Source organism: Carcharhinus amblyrhynchos, unplaced genomic scaffold (genome assembly GCF_965287045.1).
Source record: "Carcharhinus amblyrhynchos unplaced genomic scaffold, sCarAmb.v2.hapA scaffold_47, whole genome shotgun sequence".
Lineage (NCBI taxonomy): Eukaryota > Metazoa > Chordata > Chondrichthyes > Carcharhiniformes > Carcharhinidae > Carcharhinus > Carcharhinus amblyrhynchos.
In genome coordinates, this window is record NW_027649788.1 from 2,473,222 (window position 1) to 2,498,278 (window position 25,057).

Consider the following 25,057-nt stretch of genomic DNA (forward strand, 5'->3'; position numbering starts at 1 on the left):
CGCAATATTCAAGGTGTGGCTTCACCAAGGCCTATATAATTGTAACTACACATTCCTGTTCCTGTGCTGGAAAATTCTCACAATTTGCCATCTTTATCACCTGTATGAATCCTGTGCCTTATGAAAAGGACAAATCTTCGTTCAGTCTCGCAAAATGCTCTATAACTATCACGATCATTTCGTGCACCAAATTGCATCAAATGAAGGGACAGCGAATTATTGCAATCTAAACCTCCAGACATTTATTAGTCCGTCTAAAAAGGGTATCGGCTTGTTCGCTGTGGTGTATGAGTTAAATTACAAATGTTACTTACTCCAATTTCTGTGTTTTGCAATCTTCATGCAAGAGTGCTGCAGTCAGAACGCTAACTCCTCGATCTCCAATATGATTGTGATTTAGCCTAACAACCAAGAAGAGTCACGTATAAAATGTATTCTATCATATAATTATCCTTCATATTTACAGAAAAAAAAATCTAATCTTCATCTTGTCGATGAACTGAGGAATGTGGAGATATTATAGGTATATTCAAAACTATTAAATAGCTTAATGTATTAACAATTGAATAATTGTTCATGAATGTGTAACAGACATTGTGCAGAGTGCATATATTTTGGGCAATGTACATAAGAAGCTAAAGATGAGATCAAGTGTGTATGCATGTATATATATATAGATAGATAGAGAGATAGAGAGAGATAGATAGATAGAGAGACAGAGAAAGAGAGATAGATAGATAGATAGATAGAGAGATAGATAGATAGATAGATAGATAGATAGATAGATAGATAACTGCAAACACAACTTTCAAGGGAAGGAAGAGGAGAATAAATACGTGAAGAACAAACAATTGCGTGAGGCCATAAGAGAGAGACGAGTCAGTGGGTTGATTCCAATATACCTATAAAAGAGGTTGTCCAGCACAGTTGACAAAATGACCTCTTAATGTTTAGTTGAATTTGAAAATAATGTAAAATTCAGAGCACACTAATATACGCCAAGCATGAACCTGATTGGATAACATTATTTTGTTTTATTCTACCCAATAACATTTCACTGAAAGCAAATGTGAATATAATTGGCGAGGAGGATTATAATCTGCCATTGGCCCAGGGTTAAATTGGCTCCGTGTGAGAACAGTAGACAATCGACTCATTACATAAATTCCTGTCATCCTGATCAGATTGAAATTTCACAATTCGTACATTTCATTGCATTGCACAATGGGTTACAATATTCTCTTCAGTTTCAGTGCAAAATGACCGAAAATTCCACTGCTCCTGAACACTACGATGCAATTTGGCTGTTGCGTGAAACAAATTAATCTACCAGTGTGCCTCCTGGAAATCTCATCTGAGAATCATTTATTGCCACCAATCTCCATCTTAATCCCTCCCTTGAGTAATGGTAATGGTGTATGTACAGCTTCATTATCAATACCTAGTCAAACTAGAAGTAGATCTAAATCATTAACACACAGGGCAACATTGCAACTAGATTAATCTTCAAGTGTCAGGCATGAACTGCTGGATAGCCCATTTGGTCGTCTGATTTACACCCATTTCCAGTCCCTAGCACTCTGAAATATCTTCGCAAATTGAAGATTGGGAATGCACTTAGAGTTTGCTGCGTGAGAGAGGGACTAGTATTCAAGATTTAATAGACTACTCTGAGAAATATTCTGTTATATGACATATGAAAAGCATGTTCATAAAACGTGGGGCCAAGGTAGGCATTTATTTCTCTTAAAATATGTAAGTTTGCATCGAAGGTGGCTAGTTTGCCAGTTACATGTTAACCTCTTGTTTATGAAGGGTTGAATTTTCGTTTGTAACAAGTTCTACAGTTGGATTCAGTGACTATCAATGAAAGCGAGTTGAGGCTTGTGCTCCATGCTCTGTGATTGGAACTGACCTCAAAGTGGGTGAGAAATGATGACCTGGTGCCACACAAAATTAAACTATCCTCTTCCTGACTTATGTGTGGAGCAGTGTAGACCACTGGTGATAACCTTTAACATGTGTAAAACTGCAGATCAAAACAAGTTCCTTTTTGCACTCTCCATATGGGATTAAAATTGGCAGCTGTTGAGATCAACTAATTCCATACAGATCAGAAATTGAGTGTAAATGTTACCCGATATGCTGCAATGCATATGTGTGTGTGTGTGTGTGTGTGGTGCTGACTTTACCAAACACAGGCTGTGTTAATCTAACTCAAAATTGATAAATAGGCCACCACTTATCCACTTATCTTACATCCTTGTGATGCCAAATTTCACCAACATTAATATAAATACCTCAGAACTTTGCATTTGTGGATTGCGGGGGCCAGTCGCTTAACACCTTCCTCCTGAATGTAGCATTTCTCCAAATTCAGCTCCTCCATAGTTTCACAGAGTTGCAAAACATGGGAGAGCACAGCACAGTCCAGCGGGTTCAATTTCAGTGCGTTCTGAGGATTGTTGTCCCCAAAATTCAACCTTTCCACCGACCCTACTGTTTTCCGCACCAAAGCTGTATTCTGAGACTCGGACAGATAGTGGAAAATATTCAGCAGTTGTCTCTTGCCTGTGTTCTTGTCCATGTTTTTAATCTCTGCCTGAACGTTTGCCTGTAGCCAATCAATCACCTGGCAGGTAATGTGGTGCGATAGCGGACCCAAAATCTCTTCGAACTGCCGGGATGAGTTGGGCGCTGAGAGACCCACCACAAAACGAATAAAGATCTCAAAGCGACCGTCATCCTTCTTGAAAGCCCAGTGAAGCAGCTCCAAAATATTCTGGCGTTTTGGACTCAAGTACTGAGCGAGGGCTGCCAAGAACTCTTGGATGGTCAAGTGGAGGAACGTGAAAACAACATGTTTAGCTGCATCGTCTCTCTCCAGGATTTCCATCATGAATCCAGAAATGAACTTGGATGGTTCCAGCTGATGTTGGCGGAAATGCTCCTCGTTGAAGACGATGACCCACTTTGAAACCCCCTGGTAGGCTAACTCCCCGAGTCGGAGTAAGACCTTCCGCTGGTCCTCGACATCTCGCCGGTGGTTTTTCAAGAGATTATAGACGTAGTTAGAAAAAAGTTGAGTGATGGTTTTGGGGAGGGGTTGCTTGCCCCCTGGTCGTGTGAAGAGTGGGCCTAAGGTCGAGCACATGATCCAGCAGTAAGACGGATTGAAACACATAGTATACAGTATCTCATTCTCTTCCACATACTTGAATACTTGAGTGGCGAGATTTTCACTCCCGAAAAACGTTCTGAAATAATCTTTCCTTTGATCGGCGAGGAAGCCCAAGATCTCAGCCCAGAGGTTGATTTTGGCCTTTTCCAATGAGCCCAGTGCGGTTGGCCGGCTTGTGATCAGCACAGAACAACCTTTTAGCAACTGCTCCTGTACCAGGCAGCGTACAATTTCGGACACTTCACACGTACTTTCAGGACTGGTACAGATAGTCTCAGTGGCATTACTACGACTTGTGAAGTCAATAGTGTGCTGGAACTCATCCAATCCATCAAAGATCAAAAGCAAATACTCTGGCCTCATCCATATTTCTCCGATTGTCTCTTCCAAATAAGGGTATGAATCGAGGACTATTTCCTTCAAAGAAGTTTTCCCCTTTATTGCATTGAGATTGCGGAAAGTGAAATGAAAGACAAATTGAAACTGAGGATAGATTGTCCCTGCAGACCATTCATGCACCATCTTCAGCACCATGGTTGTCTTGCCGATGCCAGCCACCCCACTGACCACTGATGTGCCAGAAAGGCTGCTGTGGCCGAAACTGCTCCTGAATAATTGGTCAATACGGATTTTCTCAAGGTCGCTAGTGATGTATCTCTGCTGCCATTCCTCGTGGTCTTTGCCTCTGGACAGGAGCTCGTGTTCCACCAATCTCCGTTCGCGGAGAGAGGAAATTATGATAAGTTCAGTGAATCGCTCAGCCAGGCAGAATGTCATTGACTTGCCTTTTCCTTTGATGGTGTCCTTCCTCACATTTACGTTTTTGGAGAGCAGATGTAACTTGTGTTGCTTCTGGATGCCTTTGACTGGAATATTTAGAATGAGGTAAGAGTTGGTCTTTTTTATCTTCAGACATACATATGACACATGGAGACTATCAGCTAGGGTGGTAAGGCAAGGCTGGCGATTTGGACATCAATTGTTCATTACAAAAAGCAGAAATCATATTTCTTGTTATGCAATGCCATTAATTGCAATGTAAATTTGGAGATGTAAAGCAGCATATTTTATACAAATATTGAGAATCATTCCACCCCATAACTATTTTATATCCAATATTGAGTATATCTTTCCAGTGGGGCAAAAATGCAAGTGAATTTTAAATTAGCAATTAATTTTATACCAGTCAATTTACACAATCGCCACAAGCTAAAATGATTTTGAATCAGAAAGGCAATAGTCTGAAAATCAAAATGGTCAAAGATTTGATATCGATTGTTGCGTTGCCACTCAAGGTGTACATGTAAAGAACAAGACAAAGTAGTGTCAACCTGAATAATGATGACTTGTATCATAAGCATAAGTGCCTTGCAGTTTGTTTGTATGTTCATATTCAGATAATTACAACTTCTATTTTCAGACTCTGATCCTTTTTCAATTTATTGGGCCACGTTTATCTAGTAATTTCAATGTGCTTATACATCCTAAACCCAGATGCTATACATCCTAAACCCAGATGCTATACATTGTCAATCAAACATGTACTAATTCATATTAAGGAAAATATGCCTCATTATTCTCTTCTTGAATTGAGGTGAGACAATGCTGTATTACTCTAAGTTGCAGTACTAGCAATCCAGAGAAACGGCCGTGATGTGGAGAACATTGTGTCAAATTCCAATACGTCACTTCGAAGATTTGAATTCAAATTCAATGGTTTCAAAATTGAAAAAGAAAAAAAAAATGACGTGTGAAATTGACATAAGAGTCCAACAGTTTGATTAATGTTGTTTCACAGCAGGAAACCTGGCGTCCTTATTGAGTGTGGAGAGGACGAGGTTTTAGTGTTTTTTTTCCACTGGACTATTAATCCAGAGACACCGAGTGATGCTCTTGCGATGAAGGTTAGAATCCAATCAAGCAGATATGTAATTTGTAATTCAATAAGATTCTCGAATTTCAATTCTATTGATGGCCTTCGTCTGGCCTGCATGTTGACTCTTAAATACCCTTGGGAATGGGCAATAAATGCTGTCCAATCTAGTAATCCCCACATTCCATAAACAAATAAAAATAAAGTCAAATTTGGACCTGAAACTGAAGCCCTTTTTCACCCACTCTAGAACTAGCATGAACCAAGTTCCGATCCAATCTGAATCTATGTGTCTCAAGTTTCCAACAGTCCAGGAACAAATGTGACTCCAGTACTTAGCCATTATGTGTCTAAATGCAGTGGAAATTCATATGGGGTTCTTTGAATATACAGTCGTTGACAAATCTGGATTGAAATGTTTTACTTGGCTCACAGTCTACGTCGATATGCTAAATGTGGCCTGTACATACTCAGAATGGGCCTATGTTATGGATCTTCCTGTGCCTCTAGTTTATACACAGCTTGGGGGCTATGTGTGTCTCGAGTGTTTAAACAGTCCGGGAGTGCATCTCACTGTTGTTTTTTTTTTAATCCACCCTGTTCCTATGAATCATTCCAGTCAATACACATTCTGGGTCTCGATGCCAATCAAATTATTCCACTGTCAGTGTCAGCATGTGATTTCCGTCCTTAGAAGTACAATATAATTCCTCTGCTGAGTCTGGACATGCATATATTTACAACCTTAGCCATTTTGGCCTGACAATCTGTTCCAGTTCTTCCTCAATTTGGAAGAATATTTGATTTCCCTTTATCAACATTAGCGCCAGATTATTGGACTGCTAACAGTCCAGTCAAATGTGGCCAGCGAGATGTTCAGTTGTGTTAACAAAAATTCCAGCTTTGACAGCTCAGACATCAATATGAGCAATGGCGACAATATAGAGGATTGGTTGTCAAATAGGAGGCAGAGAGTGGGGGTCAACGGGTGCTATTCGGATTGGCGGTTGGTGACTAGTGGAGTGCCCCAGGGGTCGGTGCTGGGGCCTCAGCTATTTACCATTTATATAGATGATCTGGAGGAGGGAACCGAGTGTAGGGTGTCGAAATTTGCTGATGACACCAAGATTGGTGGAACGGCAAATTGTGCGGAGGGTGTGGAGAGTCTGCAGAAGGATCTAGATAGGCTGGGCGAATGGGCCAGGAAATGGCAAATGGAATTTAATGTTGGCAAGTGCGAGGTGGTCCACTTTGGTAGGAATAATGGTAGGAAGGATTATTACTTACATGGCGAAAAACTGCAGCAGGCGACGGTGCAGAGGGACCTCGGGGTCCTTGTGCATGAGTCGCAAAAACCCAGCTTGCAGGTGCAGCAGGTGGTCAGGAAGGCGAATGGGATGCTGGCCTTCATAGCGAGGGGGATTGAATATAAAAGTAGGGAGGTCTTGCTGCAGCTGTATAGGGCATTGGTGAGGCCGCAACTGGAGTACTGTGTGCACTTTTGGGCGCTGTACTTACGCAAGGATATTTTGGCCTTGGAGGGAGTGCAGAGGAGGTTTACTAGGCTGATACCGGAGTTGAGGGGGTTGAGCTATGAGGAGAGGCTGAATAAACTAGGCTTGTACTTGTTAGAGTTTAGAAGAATGAGGGGAGATCTCATTGAGACGTATAAGATGATGAATGGGATGGATAGGATAGAGGTGGAGAGACTCTTCCCGCTCAGAAAGGACAGTAGGACTAGGGGGCACAGCCTCAAGATAAAGGGGGGCGCGGTTTAGAACGGAGTTGAGGAGGAACTTCTTCACTCAAAGGGTGGTGAATCTCTGGAATTCTCTGCCCGTTGAAGTGGTGGAGGCTGCCTCGCTAAGTATTTTTAAGACGCGGGTTGATGGGTTTTTGATAAGCGAGGGGATTAAGGGTTATGGGGAGAGGGCGGGAATGTGGAACTGAGCCACGACAGATCAGACATGATCTTATTGAATGGCGGGGCAGGCTCGAAGGGCTAGATGGCCTACTCCTGCTCCTATTTCTTATGTTCTTATATCAGCAGCCTTGAGAAGATGCCAGGATAAAAAATGCCCTGACACACACTCCACAGTGCACCTGCGTATTCAGGCACCAGAATCTGAAAATATTCCGTGCAATTTAGGTTAATATTTGCTGAAGTACAACGGTACAATTTCTCAGACATCAGGTTTGATTCTCATTGTACTTCAGTGGAACTCTTGCGTGTGGGATATAACTTGTGGCAGGTAGAGTACATTCCAGATTTGCACTCCTGCCCAAGTTTTCACACACTTAATGTATTTATGTTTATGACACCTTTCAGCGACTGTTGAAGTTTATAACTTCAATTGAATTATTTGTTTAAATATTTGTATCAGAGACAAACTAAGATGCAATATCTTAATCTCTGGCGTATCATTCCAGGGTTATTGAGAAACATCGCCATTGACTTACGTTTGAGGTTATTTGATATGATTTCATCCGTCTGAATGCTGCGTGCGTTAAAAAGCAGAAGAGAACCTGTGAAGATATTTATTTTTAAGTATTATTGAGTTTAGCTCTCACACATTGGAACTTAGCCCGCATTTTCGCCGTATTGTTTGCCACAATACCTTTCTTTTCTATTTCTTTTAAAATGCGTTTCAGTTTTGGTTTGGTTTCTTGCATCTTCACCAATGTTTCCCACAATTCCCGGTTGGTCTGGCCGTTCTTCTTAGCCACTGTGTCGAGAAGGTATTGAGTTGCTTCCATTTTGTGTTGACGCTTTGACATTTTACTGATCAACTGGAATCAGAGAAAATGAAATAAGAAAGAAGGAAAGGAAACAAGGAATAAAAAGGAAGGATTGAGAACGATAAGAAAGTGGAAATGAGCAAAGTGTGTTTAAAAAGCCAAAATCAAAAGAAAAAGGCGGCAATTAGGTGAAACATCCAAATTGTTTCCTAGTTCTCATTGCTTTACTCTCTCTCCGTTTATATAATTATTTTATTCATTATTCCATTTTTATCTTACATGATCTGCTCCTACTCCATTAATTGAAGAATGCATTGATATAACTTAGCGAATTGATCTCTAGCTTCCTGATCTATGTAGTGACCATTTATTCGCAAGGACTTTGCACTTGCATTTCATCTGCCCCATGTGAACTTTCCAAAATCTAGCGAATTTTGATAGATTCTGCATAGTGGTTTCAGTTCCCCTGCAGCCAATGTTTTAACTATATAACACAGAAGATAATATCTGGATACTTCTCTGCTTTAAAACCGGTGGATATCATTCGTACTGAAGAACATAAGAAATAGGAGCAGGAGTAGGCCATCTAGCCCTTCAAGCCTGCCCCGCCATTCAATAAGATCATGGCTGATCTGAAGTGGATCAGCTCCACTTTCCCACTTTCTCCCCATAACCCTTAATTCCCTTGTCTATCAAAAACCTATCTACCCATGACTTAAATATATTTAGCGAGGTAGCCTCCACCACTTCAACGGGCAGAGAATTCCAGAGATTCACCACCCTTTGAGTGAAGAAGTTCCTCCTCAACTCCGTTCTAAACCGCACCCCCACCCGCCCCTTATCTTGAGGCTGTGCCCTCTAGTCCTGCTATTCTTTCTAAGTGGGAAGAATCTCTCTACTTCTAGCCTATCCATCCCTTTCATTATCTTATACGTCTCTATAAGATCCCCCCTCATCCTCCTAAACTCCAACTAGTATAGACCTAGTCTATTCAGTCTCTCTTCATAGTCCAACCCCCTCATCTCCGATCTACTTCTTCCTCATTGATATTGATTATTTTCAGTTCATCACTCAATTTTCCCTCGATTTTCAGTACTATTGTTGAGATATTTTTACTTTCCTCCTTATCTACAACATAGTTGTTCAAACATTCTAACTGATATGAGACAGAGAGCTGGATCAAGAGGTTAATTTTCAAGATGACAACATCTAACCAGTGGAGCGTGGCAGGGATCAGAGAGGGGGCCAGAGTAATTTACGCCATATATTAATGGCTTGGGTGAACATAAGAACATAAGAAATAGGAGCAGGAGTAGGCCAACTAGCCCTTCGAGCCTGCCCCGCCATTCAATAAGATCATGGCTGATCTGTCGTGGCTCAGTTCCACATTCCCGCCCTCTCCCCATAACCCTTAACCCCCTCTCTTATCAAAAACCCATCAACCCACGTCTTAAAAATATTTAGCAAGGCAGCCTCCACCACCTCAACGGGCAGAGAATTCCAGAGATTCACCACCCTTTGAGTGAAGAAGTTCCTCCTCAACTCCGTTCTAAACCGCGCCCCCCTTTATCTTGAGGCTGTGCCCCCTAGTCCTACTATCCTTTCTGAGTGGGAAAAGTCTCTCCACCTCTATCCTATCCATCCCATTCATCATCTTATACGTTTCAATGAGATCTCCCCTCATTCTTCTAAACTCTAACGAGTACAAGCCTAATCTATTCAGCCTCTCCTCATAGCTCAATCCCCTCAACTCCGGCATCAGCCTAGTAAACCTCCTCTGCACTCCCTCCAAGGCCAAAATATCCTTGCGTAAGTACGGCGCCCAAAACTGCACACAGTACTCCAGCTGCGGCCTCACCAATGCCCTATACAGCTGCAGCAAGACCTCCCTACTTTTATATTCAATCCCCCTCGCTATGAAGGCCAGCATCCCATTCGCCTTCCTGACCACCTGCTGCACCTGCAGGCTGGGTTTTTACGACTCATGCACAAGGACCCCGAGAAGTGAATATAGCATTGTCTAAGTTTCAGGTGACATAAACAATAGATTGGCAGGCAAGTGGTGAGGACGATGGAATGAGTCTAAACATTGATAAAGACAGGCTAGATGAGTGGATAAGAACTGCGTAGATGGACTATAATGTAGGAGACTATGAAGTTGTGCACTTTGGAAGAAAGAATAATTGAGCGGAATGTAACTTAAATGAGGAAAGTCTGCAAAAAATTGCAGCGTAGAAGGGTTTGGGGGTCCTCGTGCTTAAGTTACAAAACACTAGAACGTAATTCATTAGGCAATTGGAAGGCAAGTGAAATGTTAACCTTTGCATCAAAGGAAATGCAGTATAAAAATGGGAAATGTGCTGAAATTATGCAATGCATTTGTTAACTCACATCACAAATGATGAGCTGTTTTGCACCTGTCTGTAAGGAAACATACATCAATGGTAAAGGCAGTCCAGAAAAAGTTAATTCGGCTAATCTGGGATGTGGAGGATTTTCTTTTAACGAGAAGTTATGTTGTTTATGTCTGTAATCACTAGAGTTTAGAAGCATGAGAGAAGACATTGTTGAAAAACATGGACATCTCAGCGTCTTGGCATGGTAGATGTTGAGAGGTGGTTTCCCCTGTTCAAAGGGTGTAGCACCCAAGGGTAAAACCACAGACTACTGTGATGCTCAGTTAAGACAGAGATGTAGAATGATTTCTACTCTCAGAGGAAGTTATTTACCGTGGAGAGCTTTACAATTGGGGTGGCTAAGCATGTTCAAGGCTGAGATAGACAGATTGTTATGTTTCTTTTGGAACCCTATGTTATTGGAAACATCTCAACATACATTCTGTGTATCTAACTCGATGAGTAAATTGAGTAAAATATCGTGTTATGCCTATTTCCAACAATGAAGCATTTATCTATTACTTACGTGGCGAAAAACTGCAGCAGGCGACGGTGCAGAGGGACCTCGGGGTCCTTGTGCATGAGTCGCAAAAACCCAGCCTGCAGGTGCAGCAGGTGGTCAGGAAGGCGAATGGGATGCTGGCCTTCATAGCGAGGGGGATTGAATATAAAAGTAGGGAGGTCTTGCTGCAGCTGTATAGGGCATTGGTGAGGCCGCAGCTGGAGTACTGTGTGCAGTTTTGGGCGCCGCACCTGCGCAAGGATATTTTGGCCTTGGAGGGAGTGCAGAGGAGGTTTACTAGGCTGATACCAGAGTTGAGGGGATTGAGCTATGAGGAGAGGCTGAATAAACTAGGCTTGTACTCGTTAGAGTTTAGAAGAATGAGGGGAGATCTCATTGAGACGTATAAGATGATGAATGGGATGGATAGGATAGAGGTGGAGAGACTCTTCCCGCTCAGAAAGGACAGTAGGACTAGGGGGCACAGCCTCAAGATAAAGGGGGGGGGCGGTTTAGAACGGAGTTGAGGAGGAACTTCTTCACTCAAAGGGTGGTGAATCTCTGGAATTCTCTACCCGTTGAAGTGGTGGAGGCTGCCTCGCTAAATATATTTAAGTCACGGGTAGATAGGTTTTTGATAGGCAAGGGGATTAAGGGTTATGGGGAGAAGGCAGGAAAGTGGAACTGATCCACTTCAGATCAGCCATGATCTTATTGAATGGCGGGGCAGGCTCGAAGGACTAGATGGCCTACTCCTGCTCCTATTTCTTATGTTCTTATGTTCTTGAAATGCCAAATACTACTGAGTTTTGGTAATTACTCTCGTGTCATCTGTATTTACTTTTATTTGCTTCTCACCTCAATTCGTTCAGCTGTCATTCAAGTAAAGTTTCTTTATTCTTGTCTTTTTTTATCATCTTAACAAACCTGAGCCCATTTGCTGACCCACATATATGGCTTTATGTTTGGATACTCCCTTTGACACTCGAATGATTATTATTCATATCATTACCCTCGACTCCTGCCTAGTTTTTTTTTAACCTTCTAAATTTCCCGTCATTTGGACCTTCGCTTCCATTAACGTGTTGGTTAATAAAGAATTGGTAAAATAACACCATCTGTCCTAAAACTTACCCCATATTCCTCGTTGCTCAATGAACCTGTTGCCATTAATGCCAAGGCAATGCTCTCCACCAGTTCAAAAATAGCTTCCTCCAATCTTTGGTGGTAGAATTGAGTAATGATCTCTAAATCTGTGTCACTGTAACTGCGCAACATTTGTCTAATTGTACCGGTATCATCAGCTATATATGAAAACAAAAACTGATTATGAAAAAAAAATGCAACTTACAACATAATACACCAATATGCATGGAAATATCATAACAAATACCTTCTACATTCAACGATGACACTGGATTTAACTTTGCAATCACTAATATCTCATCTGCCTTGGCAACATTTCTAAATGATGGTACGAAATATATCAGGCATGAGCTGAATGTATAGCAGGACAGATTCAACAGGTTAAATGACATATTTAATATGTTTCAGTCTCTGATTTGCCTAAGAAGATCAAACCACAAGGGGTGTTGCAAACTTGAACTGAAAACAGAAAATGCCGGGAAATTTCAGCATGTCTGACAGTATCTGTGCACTGAAAAACTGAATTAAACTTTTGAGTTCATGTGATTCTGGAATAAGTCAATAGTAGAGACATGTGGAGTCTAAAGGTTCAGATCTGTGGAGTTCATAAGTCATTTCCTTTGTTTTTATTACTTCTGGTGGTCCACTTTGGTAGGAAGAATGGTAGGAAGGATTATTACTTACGTGGCGAAAAACTGCAGCAGGCGACGGTGCAGAGGGACCTCGGGGTCCTTGTGCATGAGTCGCAAAAACCCAGCCTGCAGGTGCAGCAGGTGGTCAGGAAGGCGAATGGGATGCTGGCCTTCATAGCGAGGGGGATTGAATATAAAAGTAGGGAGGTCTTGCTGCAGCTGTATAGGGCATTGGTGAGGCCGCAGCTGGAGTACTGTGTGCAGTTTTGGGCACCGCACTTACGCAAGGATATTTTGGCCTTGGAGGGAGTGCAGAGGAGGTTTACTAGGCTGATGCCGGAGTTGAGGGGGTTGAGCTATGAGGAGAGGCTGAATAAACTAGGCTTGTACTCGTTAGAGTTTAGAAGAATGAGGGGAGATCTCATTGAGACGTATAAGATGATGAATGGGATGGATAGGATAGAGGTGGAGAGGCTCTTCCTGCTCAGAAAGGACAGTAGGACTAGGGGGCACAGCCTCAAGATAAAGGGGGGGCGGTTTAGAACGGAGCTGAGGAAGAACTTCTTCACTCAAAGGGTGGAGAATCTCTGGAATTCTCTGCCCGTTGAAGTGGTGGAGGCTGCCTCGCTAAATATTTTTAAGACGCGGGTTGATGGGTTTTTGATAAGAGAGGGGATTAAGGGTTATGGGGAGATGGCGGGAAAGTGGAACTGAGCCACGACAGATCAGCCATGATCTTATTGAAAGGCGGGGCAGGCTCGAAGGGCCAGGTGGCCTACTCCTGCTCCTATTTCTTATGTTCTTATGTTCTTATTTAGAACGACTGAGGTTCAAACCCACCTTCCTGTCACTTACCAAATTCCACTGCAGAATTTCAGTAGACTTTTGCACTGGATTTTCTGGTAAAATCGATAGTCATTAGTATCTTGCTGTTTTGGGGAGCTAAATGTGATCAACAGGGTTGCCGAGTTTCCCTATATTAGAATGATAACAATGGAGATGCTTGACTGGGTGGACAGCACTAAGCGACGCCATAATGTTTTAAAAGAAAATCATTTAAATCAATCGTTACGTTTTCTCCAAGTGCAGTTGGTTCATAGCTCAATGGACCTATGACTTCCAACAATATATCCAATTGAAAGTCTATAAAGTTAGAATAAGGAGACGGATTTATCTCACTTCCTCTGTGTCAAAATTCCCCCACGCCTCTCCCGCCCCTCCCCCACCACCCACCAGTTCACTTTCATTTGAGCAGCGGGAACTAGTTTAAATCTGGTGCCTTCAGTTACTGGGAGTCATTACGTAGCATACTTTAAACATACGGTGATAAGAGAAGATTGATGTCTATGATGTCTGAATATTTATGATAAAATGAAGCACGTGACAGAAGGACATGCGGTAATGGAAAATCAGTCAAAGAAAGAATGGGAATAGGAAAGATATGAGTAGAAACAGAGAGACAAAGGGACATAGTAACATAATATAAGGAAAGGTTAATAGAACAAAAATGGAACACAATGGCAGAAGGTTTTCACAATGTAGAGATGCCGGTGTTGGACTGGGGTAAACACAGTAAGAAGTCTCATGACACCCGGTTAAAGTCCATCCAATTTATTTGATAGTGAACCCACAAGTTTTCGGGGTTTGCCAGTCTGGTTCAGAACTCTCCACTCACCTGACCAAGGTGCAAACCCGAAAGTTTGTGGGTTTACTATCAAATAAACTGGTTGGACTTTAACCTGGTGTTGTGAGACTTAGATTTCCACGGCATGGATACAGCAAAGTTGGAATATGAGACCTTCCCACACACCTGGTGAGCGTTTTCGCCGATCAACAAAGAACAAAGAACAAAGAACAACACAGCACGGGAAACAGGCCCTTCGGCCCAACGAGCCCGCGCCGCCGTCCCATTGTCTCAGTGACCTATTCATGATTTTAGTCTACGCCTAATGTGCAAGGATCAGGGAGGTCCAATATAGGGACAATTTGTTACCCAATCAATCAGCCTAAAAGCGCATCTTTGGGATGTGGGAGGAAACCGGAGCACCCGGAGGAAACCCACGCAACCACGGGGAGAACGTGCAAACTCCCACAGACACAGGCCCAAATCCATGTGTCCGCACAGCAACAGAGATAGTCTCTGAGCTGTCATGTTGCCCTCGAGATGGTCCAGTTTAAGCACACTAATGACATGAAGCAATAGGCAACTCCCGAAGCAACGTCCAAGAGCAGCCCACTACAACCTGCCGCATGCATGCCCCTTGCTGGACTTAAATGCCTGTGGAGACAAAAAATTCATTATTAAACAGGCAAAGACTGTAACATCCCTGAGGCAAAAACGGAATCCCAAGCCTACAATGTTTAGTAAGGCCTGCTATATCCCCCTATATGTAGACCGCTCATGTGGCTGTCTAAGTGACTCTTAAACAACCCTAGCGTGCCTGCTTCCACCACCTTACTCAGTAGTGCATTCCACACCCCCACTACCCTTTGCGTGAAAAACTGCCCTCTAATATTTGTCTTATACCTAGCCCCCCTCACCCTAAGCCCGTGACCCCTCGTTCTATCCATTTCTAATAGCGGAAAAAGCTTACCACATTTACTCTATCTATCCCCTTCATAATCTTATAAACCTCTATTAGATCCCCCCTCAGCCGACGTCTCTCAAGGGAAAACAGCCCAAGTTCATTCAATCTTTCCTCGTAAGACAGCCCTTCCATACCAGGCAGCATCCTGGTAAACCTCCTCTGCACTCTCTCCAGGATCTCTACATCCTTCCAGTAGTACGGCGACCAGAACTGGACGCAGTACTCCAAGTGAGGCCTAACCAACGTTCTATACAACTGCAACATCAGACTCCTACTCTTATATTCTATACCTCTTCCTATGAAGGCTAACATACCATACGCAGTTCATTAAATGCGCATACCATACGCAGATCAGTTCATTAAAAACCCTGAAATCGTCTACCCACTTCCTACTAAAAGTATCAATGCAGCCCCCACCCCACACACACACACACACACACACACACACACACACACAGAAGATCTATTATTTCAAATGTGAAATTTGTCCCTAGGTTCCAAGCGCAACTATTTAAAAGTGTTTGGCGTATTGTTCTTTTTTTATTTCTGGGAAGTTTTTCGTGGTCATTAGACGAAAAATTCTAAATTTAATATTTAACTGCTGCCAAGAGTTCTAGACATCGAAAACAAAGCGGCAAATGCCTCACCTACACTGCCTAATCCTATCTTCATCGAAACGTCGATAAACAGATTATTTTTATCCTTTTCTAATGAAAATAATTGTGCAGTGAGCTGACTAATGAATATAATATTGCGTTTTCACTCAAATTTCCTTGATAAATACAACATTTCGCACATTTTAAGCTATTTCAAGCCACAATTTGCTTTGTTCCTACCTTGGAAAGTAGCACCGTCTTAAGCCACTTGCTGTCTGTGAACAAACACACCCTGATCAAAGTCCACTGATTGAGATACTATCTTCAATTTATTGCAGTAACTCCGCTTCACACCCTGGTCAAAGTTTAGGGCAATATCACGGGCACCAAGGCCAACTTTAATCCGATCGATTCATTTATTATTGTTGTGTAAATGTGGCCGTCTCTGGCACGGCAGATATTTACCACCAGTCTCTCATCCATCTCATGCGGATCACAAGGGATGGGTGATATCCAAAATGAATATTTCTCATCCATATTCATTGTTGAGAAAAGCATGGATGTTAGGGAACATGGGAAAATAAATAGTGATGTCTTCAGGAGTGTACACATTGCAGAGAAGGGGGTGGTGGAAGTCTTAAAGCGCATCAAGGTAGATAAACCCCTGAGACCTGATGAAGTGCATTCCAAAACATTGTGGGAGACTAGGGAGGAATTGTGGGACCCCTAACAGACAAATTTGAACCAACGATAGGTACAAGTGAGGAGCCTGAAGATCGGAGGGTGGCAAATTTTGTGCCTTTGCTTAAAATGGATTGCAGTGAAAACCTAGGAACTACAGGCCAGCGAGCCTCAGATCGATGGTAGGTAAGTTGTTGGAAGGTATTTTGAAAGACAAGATCTACAGGCATAAGGACCGAATAGGGAGAGTTGGCATGGCTTTTTGAATGGAAAATCGTGTCTCACAAATTTGATTGAGTATTTTGAAGGGATAACCAAGAAGGTAGATGAGGGCAGTGCAGTTGATGTTGGCTACGTGGACTTTAGCAAGGCCTTTGGCAATGCACTGCATGGTAAGTTGTTGCATAAGGTTAAATCTCACAGGGTCCAGGGTGAGGTTGTCAAATGGATACAAAATTGGCTTGATGACAGAAGACAGAGGGTGGTTGTGGGGGGGGGCTATTATTTTCAAACTGGAGGCCTGTGACCAACGGGTAGGGTGTTAGCGTGGATAGAGGACTGGTTGTCAAATAGGAGGCAGAGAGTTGGGGTCAATGGGTGCTATTCGGATTGGTGGATGGTGACTAGTGGGGTGCCCCAGGGGTCGGTGCTGGGGCCTCAGCTATTTACCATTTATATAGATAATCTGGAGGAGGGAACCGAGTGTAGGGTGTCGAAATTTGCTGATGACACCAAAATTGGTGGAAAGGCAAATTGTGCAGAGGGTGTGGAGAGTCTACAGAAGGATCTAGATAGGCTGGGTGAATGGGCCAGGAAATGGCAAATGGAATTTAATGTTGGCAAGTGTGAGGTGGTCCACTTTGGTAGGAATAATGGTAGGAAGGACTATTACTTACATGGAGAAAAACTGCAGCAGGCGACGGTGCAGAGGGACCTCGGGGTCCTTGTGCATGAGTCGCAAAAACCGAGCTTGCAGGTGCAGCAGGTGGTCAGGAAGGCGAATGGGATGCTGGCCTTCATAGCGAGGGGGATTGAATATAAAAGTAGGGAGGTCTTGCTGCGGCTGTATAGGGCATTGGTGAGGCCGCAGCTGGAGTACTGTGTGCAGTTTTGGGCGCTGTACCTGCGCAAGGATTTTTTGGCCTTGGAGGGAGTGCAGAGGAGGTTTACTAGGCTGATACCGGAGTTGAGGGGGTTGAGCTATGAGGAGAGGCTGAATAAACTAGGCTTGTACTCGTTAGAGTTTAGAAGAATGAGGGGAGATCTCATTGAGACGTATAAGATGATGAATGGGATGGATAGGATAGAGGTGGAGAGACTCTTCCCGCTCAGAAAGGATAGTAGGACTAGGGGGCACAGCCTCAAGATAAAGGGGGTGCGGTTTAGAACGGAGTTGAGGAGGAACTTCTTCACTCAAAGGGTGGTGAATCTCTGGAATTCTCTGCCTGTTGAAGTGGTGGAGGCTGCCTCGCTAAATATTTTTAAGACGCAGGTTGATGGGTTTTTGATAAGCGAGGGGATTAAGGGTTATGGGGAGAGGGCGGGAAAGTGGAACTGAACCACGAAAGATCAGCCATGATCTTATTGAATGGCGGGGCAGGCTTGAAGGGCTAGATGGCCTACTCCTGCTCCTATTTCTTATGTTCTTAAACTGGAGAACCCGAGGAAATCCACGGAGACAAGAGGAGAACGTACATTCATCACATAGAGAGTGACTTGAGCAGGGAATAGAACCCAGGTCCCTGGCACTGTGATGCCTCAGTGTTTATCACTGTGCAATAGTGCAGCTCCTAATGGGACAAACATGGACTGGAGTGATTCTTCATTAATCCAAAAATCTCTCTTTTTTAACATATTATGTACCAACTCGAACTTATGAAATTGCACGCCTTTAACTCTTTTACTGAACTTTTTCTCTTAAGTGAACACTTAATTTGTATCGAAATTTGACTCTGAAATTAACATTTGATTATCTATTTAAATAAAAATACCTCCTACCAAGTTTACAAAAAATGTTGGTCAAGAATAATCGTCGATGCAGAATTTATCTTCCTCACCTTCTCTGTGAAGAATCCTTCAGGGCACACTCCTAATGCTGGTGATAGTCTGCAGAGTTGACATTGGCACATGTCTTTTACATACAAATTCGTAACTTCTTTCTAGAAGATACCGTGTCATTCAACTAATTGTACAACCAAAAATCATCCATACTGCTTGGACAGCCATTGTAATTTCATACAAAGAGGCCATTGTGCTTAGTCCAGATTTCATTTCCCTCAAGACGACGATACAACAACATGAGACATTAATTGAACTTAAGGATGGATTTGTATATTTAGAACCCCAGTTCCAGAAATCTTCCCATCATTTCGTTTCCCCTTTCTTCATAAGATCATGATCAATATTTTTGAAGTTTGTTTCCCTTGAATTAAAATTTGAGAAGTAGCAGCCAAATTTTTTGTGATGCGTTGCAAATGGTCACGTAGTAAGTTGATAGTAGCATCATATTGTTCAAAATATTTACCTTAAATGTCTCGTAGCTCATCCCTTACATTTAATAATGAGTGCTGTGTTTGATGTGTGTCGACTAATTCAATATAGCCTACTCTTGCTGGTATATGTGGAGCAACACAGAAGTAGTGTGGGTAAAATTACAAACCAAAGTTCAGTATTGATAAAGATCTGGTGAGGAATTAATGCTATATTCATCCTTTTCTTTGTAAGCATCTTTAGTGTTGTCTGTATCAAGACGCCTAACTTCCGCTGTATAATTCAGATCGTCTTTACCTGCCCAGTTAATGTTTGACACTTAATGTCGGGATTTGGAAAATGATGAGTGTTGACGATGGATCCTCCTACAATATAGCAGTTGATAAATCATTCATTAACACAAAATTCTGACAACCGTTTTAATCACCAGACCATCCATGTGTCCCATTTGTCACTTCTTGAATTAACAGGCGTCATGTTAAATTGAAAATATAATTCCCTACATTTGGTGGGACACAACGATGTTAATTGCGTGTCAATGAAGTCAAATACAACTGGTACCAATTCATAATGAACATTGTTATATTATATCTTGTTGAAATGTGTTAAGATTAAACAATTTTAGAGCCAGGGTTATATACAGGACAGTAATATATACCATTATTGTAGACGGAAGAGAGGAGAAAAAGCATTTGGTTTGGAATTGCAAGCAACACATTCTTCAGGATTAGAATATATCGTCCTCATGATATATATGTGAAGTGCAATTTTGAGTGTTTAGATTTATCTATTCACTTCCAAATATAAACTTATTTCCACTCAACAGATATATACAAGCATATGGACGCACAAACACAACGTCTCCAGACAGAGCTCAAGAGAAACACAAATCACCGACATAGATAACACTGATACATTCCTGAAAAGTACATAGATCATGCGTATTCTCAGGCAACTGAACAAATATTGAGTCATGGAGGTTTACAGCATTGAAACAGGCCCTTCCGCGCAAATTGTCCATGTTGCTTTTTTTAACCCCTAAACTAATCCCAATTGCCTGCATTTTGCCCATATCCCTCCATACCCATCGTACCCAAGTAACTATCTAAATGTTTTTTTTAAGAGATGTTACCCGCGTTTACTACTACCTCTGGCAGTTTCTTCCAGACACTCACCACCCACTGTGTGAAAACATTTCCCCTCTGGACACTTTTGTATCTCTCCCCTCTTACCATAAACCTATGTCCTCCAGTTTTAGACTCCCCTACAGTTGAGAAAAGATATTGAATGTCTAGTTGATCTGTGCCCCTCATTATTTTGTAGACCTCTGTAAGATCACCCCTCAGCCTCTATGCTCCAGAGAAAAAAATCTCAGTCTATCCAGTCTCTCCTTATAATTCAATCCATCAAGTCCCAGTAGCATCTGAGTAAATATTTTCTTTTTATTCTTCTGCAATCTTTCCAGTTTAATAATATCCTTTCTATAATAGGGTGACCGGAAGTACACACGGTATTGTAAGTATGGCCTTACCAATGTCTTGTACAACTGCAACAAGACAATCCAACTCCTGTATTCAATGTTCTGACCAATGAAACCAAACATGCCAAATGCCTTCTTCACCACTCTGTCCACCTGTGACTCCACTTTCAAGAAACTGTGAACATGTACTCCTACATCTCTTTGTTCTGTAACTCTCCCCAACACCCTATCATTAACTGAGTAAGTCCTGCCCTCATCACCACACATTTGTCTAAATTAAATTTCGTCTGCCATTTGTCAGCCCACTGGCCCAATTGATCAGGATCCCATTGCAATTGGAGATAACGTTCTTCACTGTCCACTATGCCAACAATCTTGGTGTCATCTGCAAACTTATTGACCATGCCTCCTATATTCTCATCCAAATCATTAATATAAATGACAAATAACAGTGGACACAGCACTGAACCCTGAGGCACACTGCTGGTCACAGGCCTCCAGTTTGAAAAACAATTCTCTACAACTACTTGTCAAGAAGCCAATTTTGTAACAATTTAGATACCTCACCCTGGGTCCCGTGAGATTTAACCTAATGCAACAACATACCATGTGGTACCTCGTCAAAGGCCTTGCTAAAATCCATGTAGACAACATCAACTGCACTGTCCTCACCTATCTTCTGCGTTACCCCTTCAAAAACCTCAATCAAATTTATGAGGCATGATTTTCCACTCTCAAAGCCAGGTTGAATGTCCCTAATCAATACTTATGTCTCTAAGTGCCTGTAGATACTGTCTCTCAAAATACCTTCCAACAATTTACCGACCACAGATCTGTGCCCACTGGCCTGTAGTTCCCAGGCTTTTCCCTGCAGCCCTTTTTAAACAAAGGCAAAACATTTTCCACTTTCTTTCGAAGAATGAGGGGAGATCTCATTGAGACGTATAAGATGATGAATGGGATGGATAGGATAGAGGTGGAGAGACTCTTCCCGCTCAGAAAGGACAGTAGGACTAGGGGGCACAGCCTCAAGATAAAGGGGGGCGGTTTAGAACGGAGTTGAGGAGGAACTTCTTCACTCAAAGGGTGGTGAATCTCTGGAATTCTCTGCCCGTTGAAGTGGTGGAGGCTGCCTCGCTAAATATTTTTAAGAAGCGGGTTGATGGGTTTTTGATAAGAGAGGGGATTAAGGGTTATGGGGAGAGGGCGGGAATGTGGAACTGAGCCACGACAGATCAGCCATGATCTTATTGAATGGCAGGGCAGGCTCGAAGGGCTAGATGGCCTACTCCTGCTCCTATTTCTTATGTTCTTATGTTCAATCTTCAGGCACCCCACACATGACTATTGATGATTCAAATATCTCAGCTAGAGGGCCTGCAATTTCATCCCTAGCTTCCCACAATATCCTGGGATACACTTAATCAGATCCAGGGGATTTATCTACCTCCTCCTCCTCTGTAATGTGTACACTTCTCAAGACATCACTATTTATTTCCCCAAGTTACTTAACATCAATGTTTTTTTTCTCTCAACAGTAAATACTGATGAGGAATATTCATTTAGGATCTCACCAATCTCTTGTGAATCCGCACATAGATGATCTTATTGATCTTTAAGAGGCCCTACTCTCTCCCTTGGCACTCTTTTGTTCTTTATGTATTTGTAGAAGTTCTTTGGATTCTCCTCTACCTTATCTGCCAAAACAATCCAGAATCCCCCTTTTTGCCCTCCTGATTTCTCTCTACTACATTCCCAATACTCTTCAAGGGATTCACTTGATCCCAGCTGCGTATGCATGTCATGTGTCGCTTTCTTCTTCTTGACCAGGGCCTCAATATTCCGAGTCATCCACTGTTCCCTACTTCTGCCACCCTTGCCCTTCACTTGAAGAGGAATGTGTTTATCCTGAACCCTGGCTAACACACTTTTGAAAGCGTGTCATTTCCCAATCGTCCATTCGCTTTCCCACAGACTCCCACAATTCACTTTTCAAACTTCCTGCCTGATACCATCACAATCGGCCTTGCCCCAATTTAGGGTTTTAACTTTTGGGTCAGATCTATCTTTCTCCACAGCGATCTTAAATCTAATAGAATTATGGTCACTGGTCCCAAAGTGGTCCTTCTAATACTTCTGTCGCCTGACCTTCCTTATTCCCGAGTTGAGGCCAAGTTTTGCCCCCTTTCTCGTCAGGCCATCCAAGTACTGAATGAGAAATTCCTCCTGAATACACTCAACAAATTTCGCTCCACCCAACCCTCTCATATTATGCCTGTCCCAGTCAATTTTGGGAAAGTTAAAATCTCCGCCAATGACAACCCTTTGTTTTGGAGCTATCTGTAATCTCCTTACATGTTTGTTCCCCAATTTCCCGCCGACTAATGGAGGGTCTATAGTACAACCCTATCAAAGTGATTTTCACCTTCCTGTTTCTCAGTTCTACACATATAGAATCAATGGCTGAGCCCTCGGATACATCCCCTCTCAAAAGAACATAAGAACATAAGAAATAGGAGCAGGAGTAGGCCATCTAGCCCTTCCAGCCTGCCCCGCCATTCAATAAGATCATGGCTGATCTGTCGTGGCTCAGTTCCACATTCCCACCCTCTCCCCATAACCCTTAATCCCCTCGCTTATCAAAAACCCATCAACCCGCGTCTTTAGCGAGGCAGCCTCCACCACTTCAACGGGCAGAGAATTCCAGAGATTCACCACCGTTTGAGTGAAGAAATTATTCCTCAACTCCGTTCTAAACTGCCCTCCCTTTATCTTGAGGCTGTGCCCCCTAGTCCTACTGTCCTTTCTGAGCGGGAAGAGTCTCTCCACCTCTATCCTATCCATCCCATTCATCATCTTATACGTCTCAATGAGATCTCCCCTCATTCTTCTAAACTCTAACGAGTACAAGCCTAGTTTATTCAGCCTCTCCTCATAGCTCAACCCCCTCAACTCCGGTATCAGCCTAGTAAACCTCCTCTGCACTCCCTCCAAGGCCAAAATATCCTTGCGTAAGTGCGGCGACCAAAACTGCACACAGTACTCCAGCTGCGGCCTCACCAATGCCCTATACAGCTGCAGCAAGACCTCCCTACTTTTATATTCAATCCCCCTCGCTATGAAGGCCAGCATCCCATTCGCCTTCCTGACCACCTGCTGCACCTGCAGGCTGGGTTTTTGCGACTCATGCACAAGGACCCCGAGGTCCCTCTGCACTGTCGCCTGCTGCAGTTTTTCACCATGTAAGTAATAGTCCTTCCTACCATTATTCCTACCAAAGTGGACCACCTCGCATTTGCCAACATTAAATTCCATTTGCCAGTTCCTGGCCCATTCGCCCAGCCTATCTAGATCCTTCTGCAGACTCTCCACACCCTCCGCACAATTTGCCATTCCACCAATCTTGGTGTCATCAGCAAATTTCGACACCCTACACTCAGTTCCCTCCTCCAGATCATCTATATAAATGGTAAATAGCTGAGGCCCCAGCACCGACCCCTGGGGCACTCCACTAGTCACCAACTGCCAATCCGAATAGCACCCATTGACCCCCACTCTCTGCCTCCTATTTGACAACCAGTCCTCTATCCACGCTAACACCCTACCCCCAACTCCAAGTCCCCTGACCTTCTGCAATAACCTCTTGTGAGGTACCTTGTCAAATGCCTTCTGAAAATCAAGAAAGACCACATCCACCGGCTCTCCTCTATCCACCGCCCTAGACACATCCTCATAGAACTCCAGTAAATTTGTCAGACACGGCTTCCCCTTAACGAAACCGTGCTGCGTCTGCTCTATCAAGCAATTCCCCTCAAGATGCCTCGCAATTTCCTCCTTGATGACGGATTCTAACATTTTACCTACAACAGACGTTAAACTAACCGGCCTATGATTCCCTGCCTTTTGCCTGCAACCCTTCTTAAACAACGGCGTAACATTAGCCGTTTTCCAATCTTCCGGCACTTCCCCGGAATCCAGCGACGTCTGGAAAATAACCACCAAGGCATCCACTATAACCTCCGCCATTTCTTTCAGAACCCTCGGATGCATTCCATCCGGTCCTGGGGACTTGTCCACAATCAGCCCCTCCAGTCTGTCGAGCGCCACCTCTCTAGTAACAATAATGTCATTGAGACTCTCCAGTCCTACCATCTTTCCATCGCTAACACCCGGCAAATTATTCACATCCTCCTCCGTGAAGACCGAAACAAAAAAGTTATTCAAGACCTCAGCCATTTCCCCATCCCCTACCACTAAGTCCCCCCTCTCATCCTCTAAGGGTCCAATGTTCACCCTAGCCAGCCTCCTCCTTTTTATATATTTATAAAAACTCTTGCTCTCCTTTTTTATATTCAGCGCTAGCCCAGCTCCATAGTTTATCCTACCCTTCTTTATCAACTTCTTTGTCAATCTTTGTTGACTTTTAAACCTCTCCCAATCCTCTTCTCGTCCACCACTCTTTGCTACTTTAAACGCCTCAGCTTTTAATTTAACACTTTCCTTCACCTCCTTCGTTATCCACAGCTTATTACCTCTCCTCCGACGGTCCTTTCGAACCTCTATAGTATTCGAACCTCTATAGTCATTCGTTCACCCTATAAACAGACCACAAGTCATTGGGAAATCTAGTATGTGAGTCCAAATACACTCTTCCCATTGCCAGCTAATCAGGACCATATTGTGCACAGAACAGGGGAAAACAACAAGACTGTGAATGTGTTGAGTCATCTCCCTTTCTTGGATTTGCCATTCA

General features: G+C 42.9%; 1 protein-coding gene across 1 annotated transcript in view; it reads right to left on the bottom strand.

The window, feature by feature from the left end:
* LOC145337364 (NACHT, LRR and PYD domains-containing protein 3-like) overlaps positions 1–25,057 on the bottom strand; it is a 33,066-nt gene that overhangs the window by 2,417 nt on the left and 5,592 nt on the right. The window contains exons 3-9 of the mRNA XM_080182156.1: positions 13,325–13,443; positions 12,085–12,188; positions 11,826–11,995; positions 7,673–7,844; positions 7,515–7,580; positions 2,301–4,041; positions 315–401 (exon numbers count right to left, since the gene is read on the bottom strand). Coding sequence (XP_080038282.1) covers positions 315–401; positions 2,301–4,041; positions 7,515–7,580; positions 7,673–7,844; positions 11,826–11,995; positions 12,085–12,188; positions 13,325–13,443 — 2,459 coding nt within the window. The remainder of the gene's footprint in view (positions 1–314; positions 402–2,300; positions 4,042–7,514; positions 7,581–7,672; positions 7,845–11,825; positions 11,996–12,084; positions 12,189–13,324; positions 13,444–25,057) is intronic.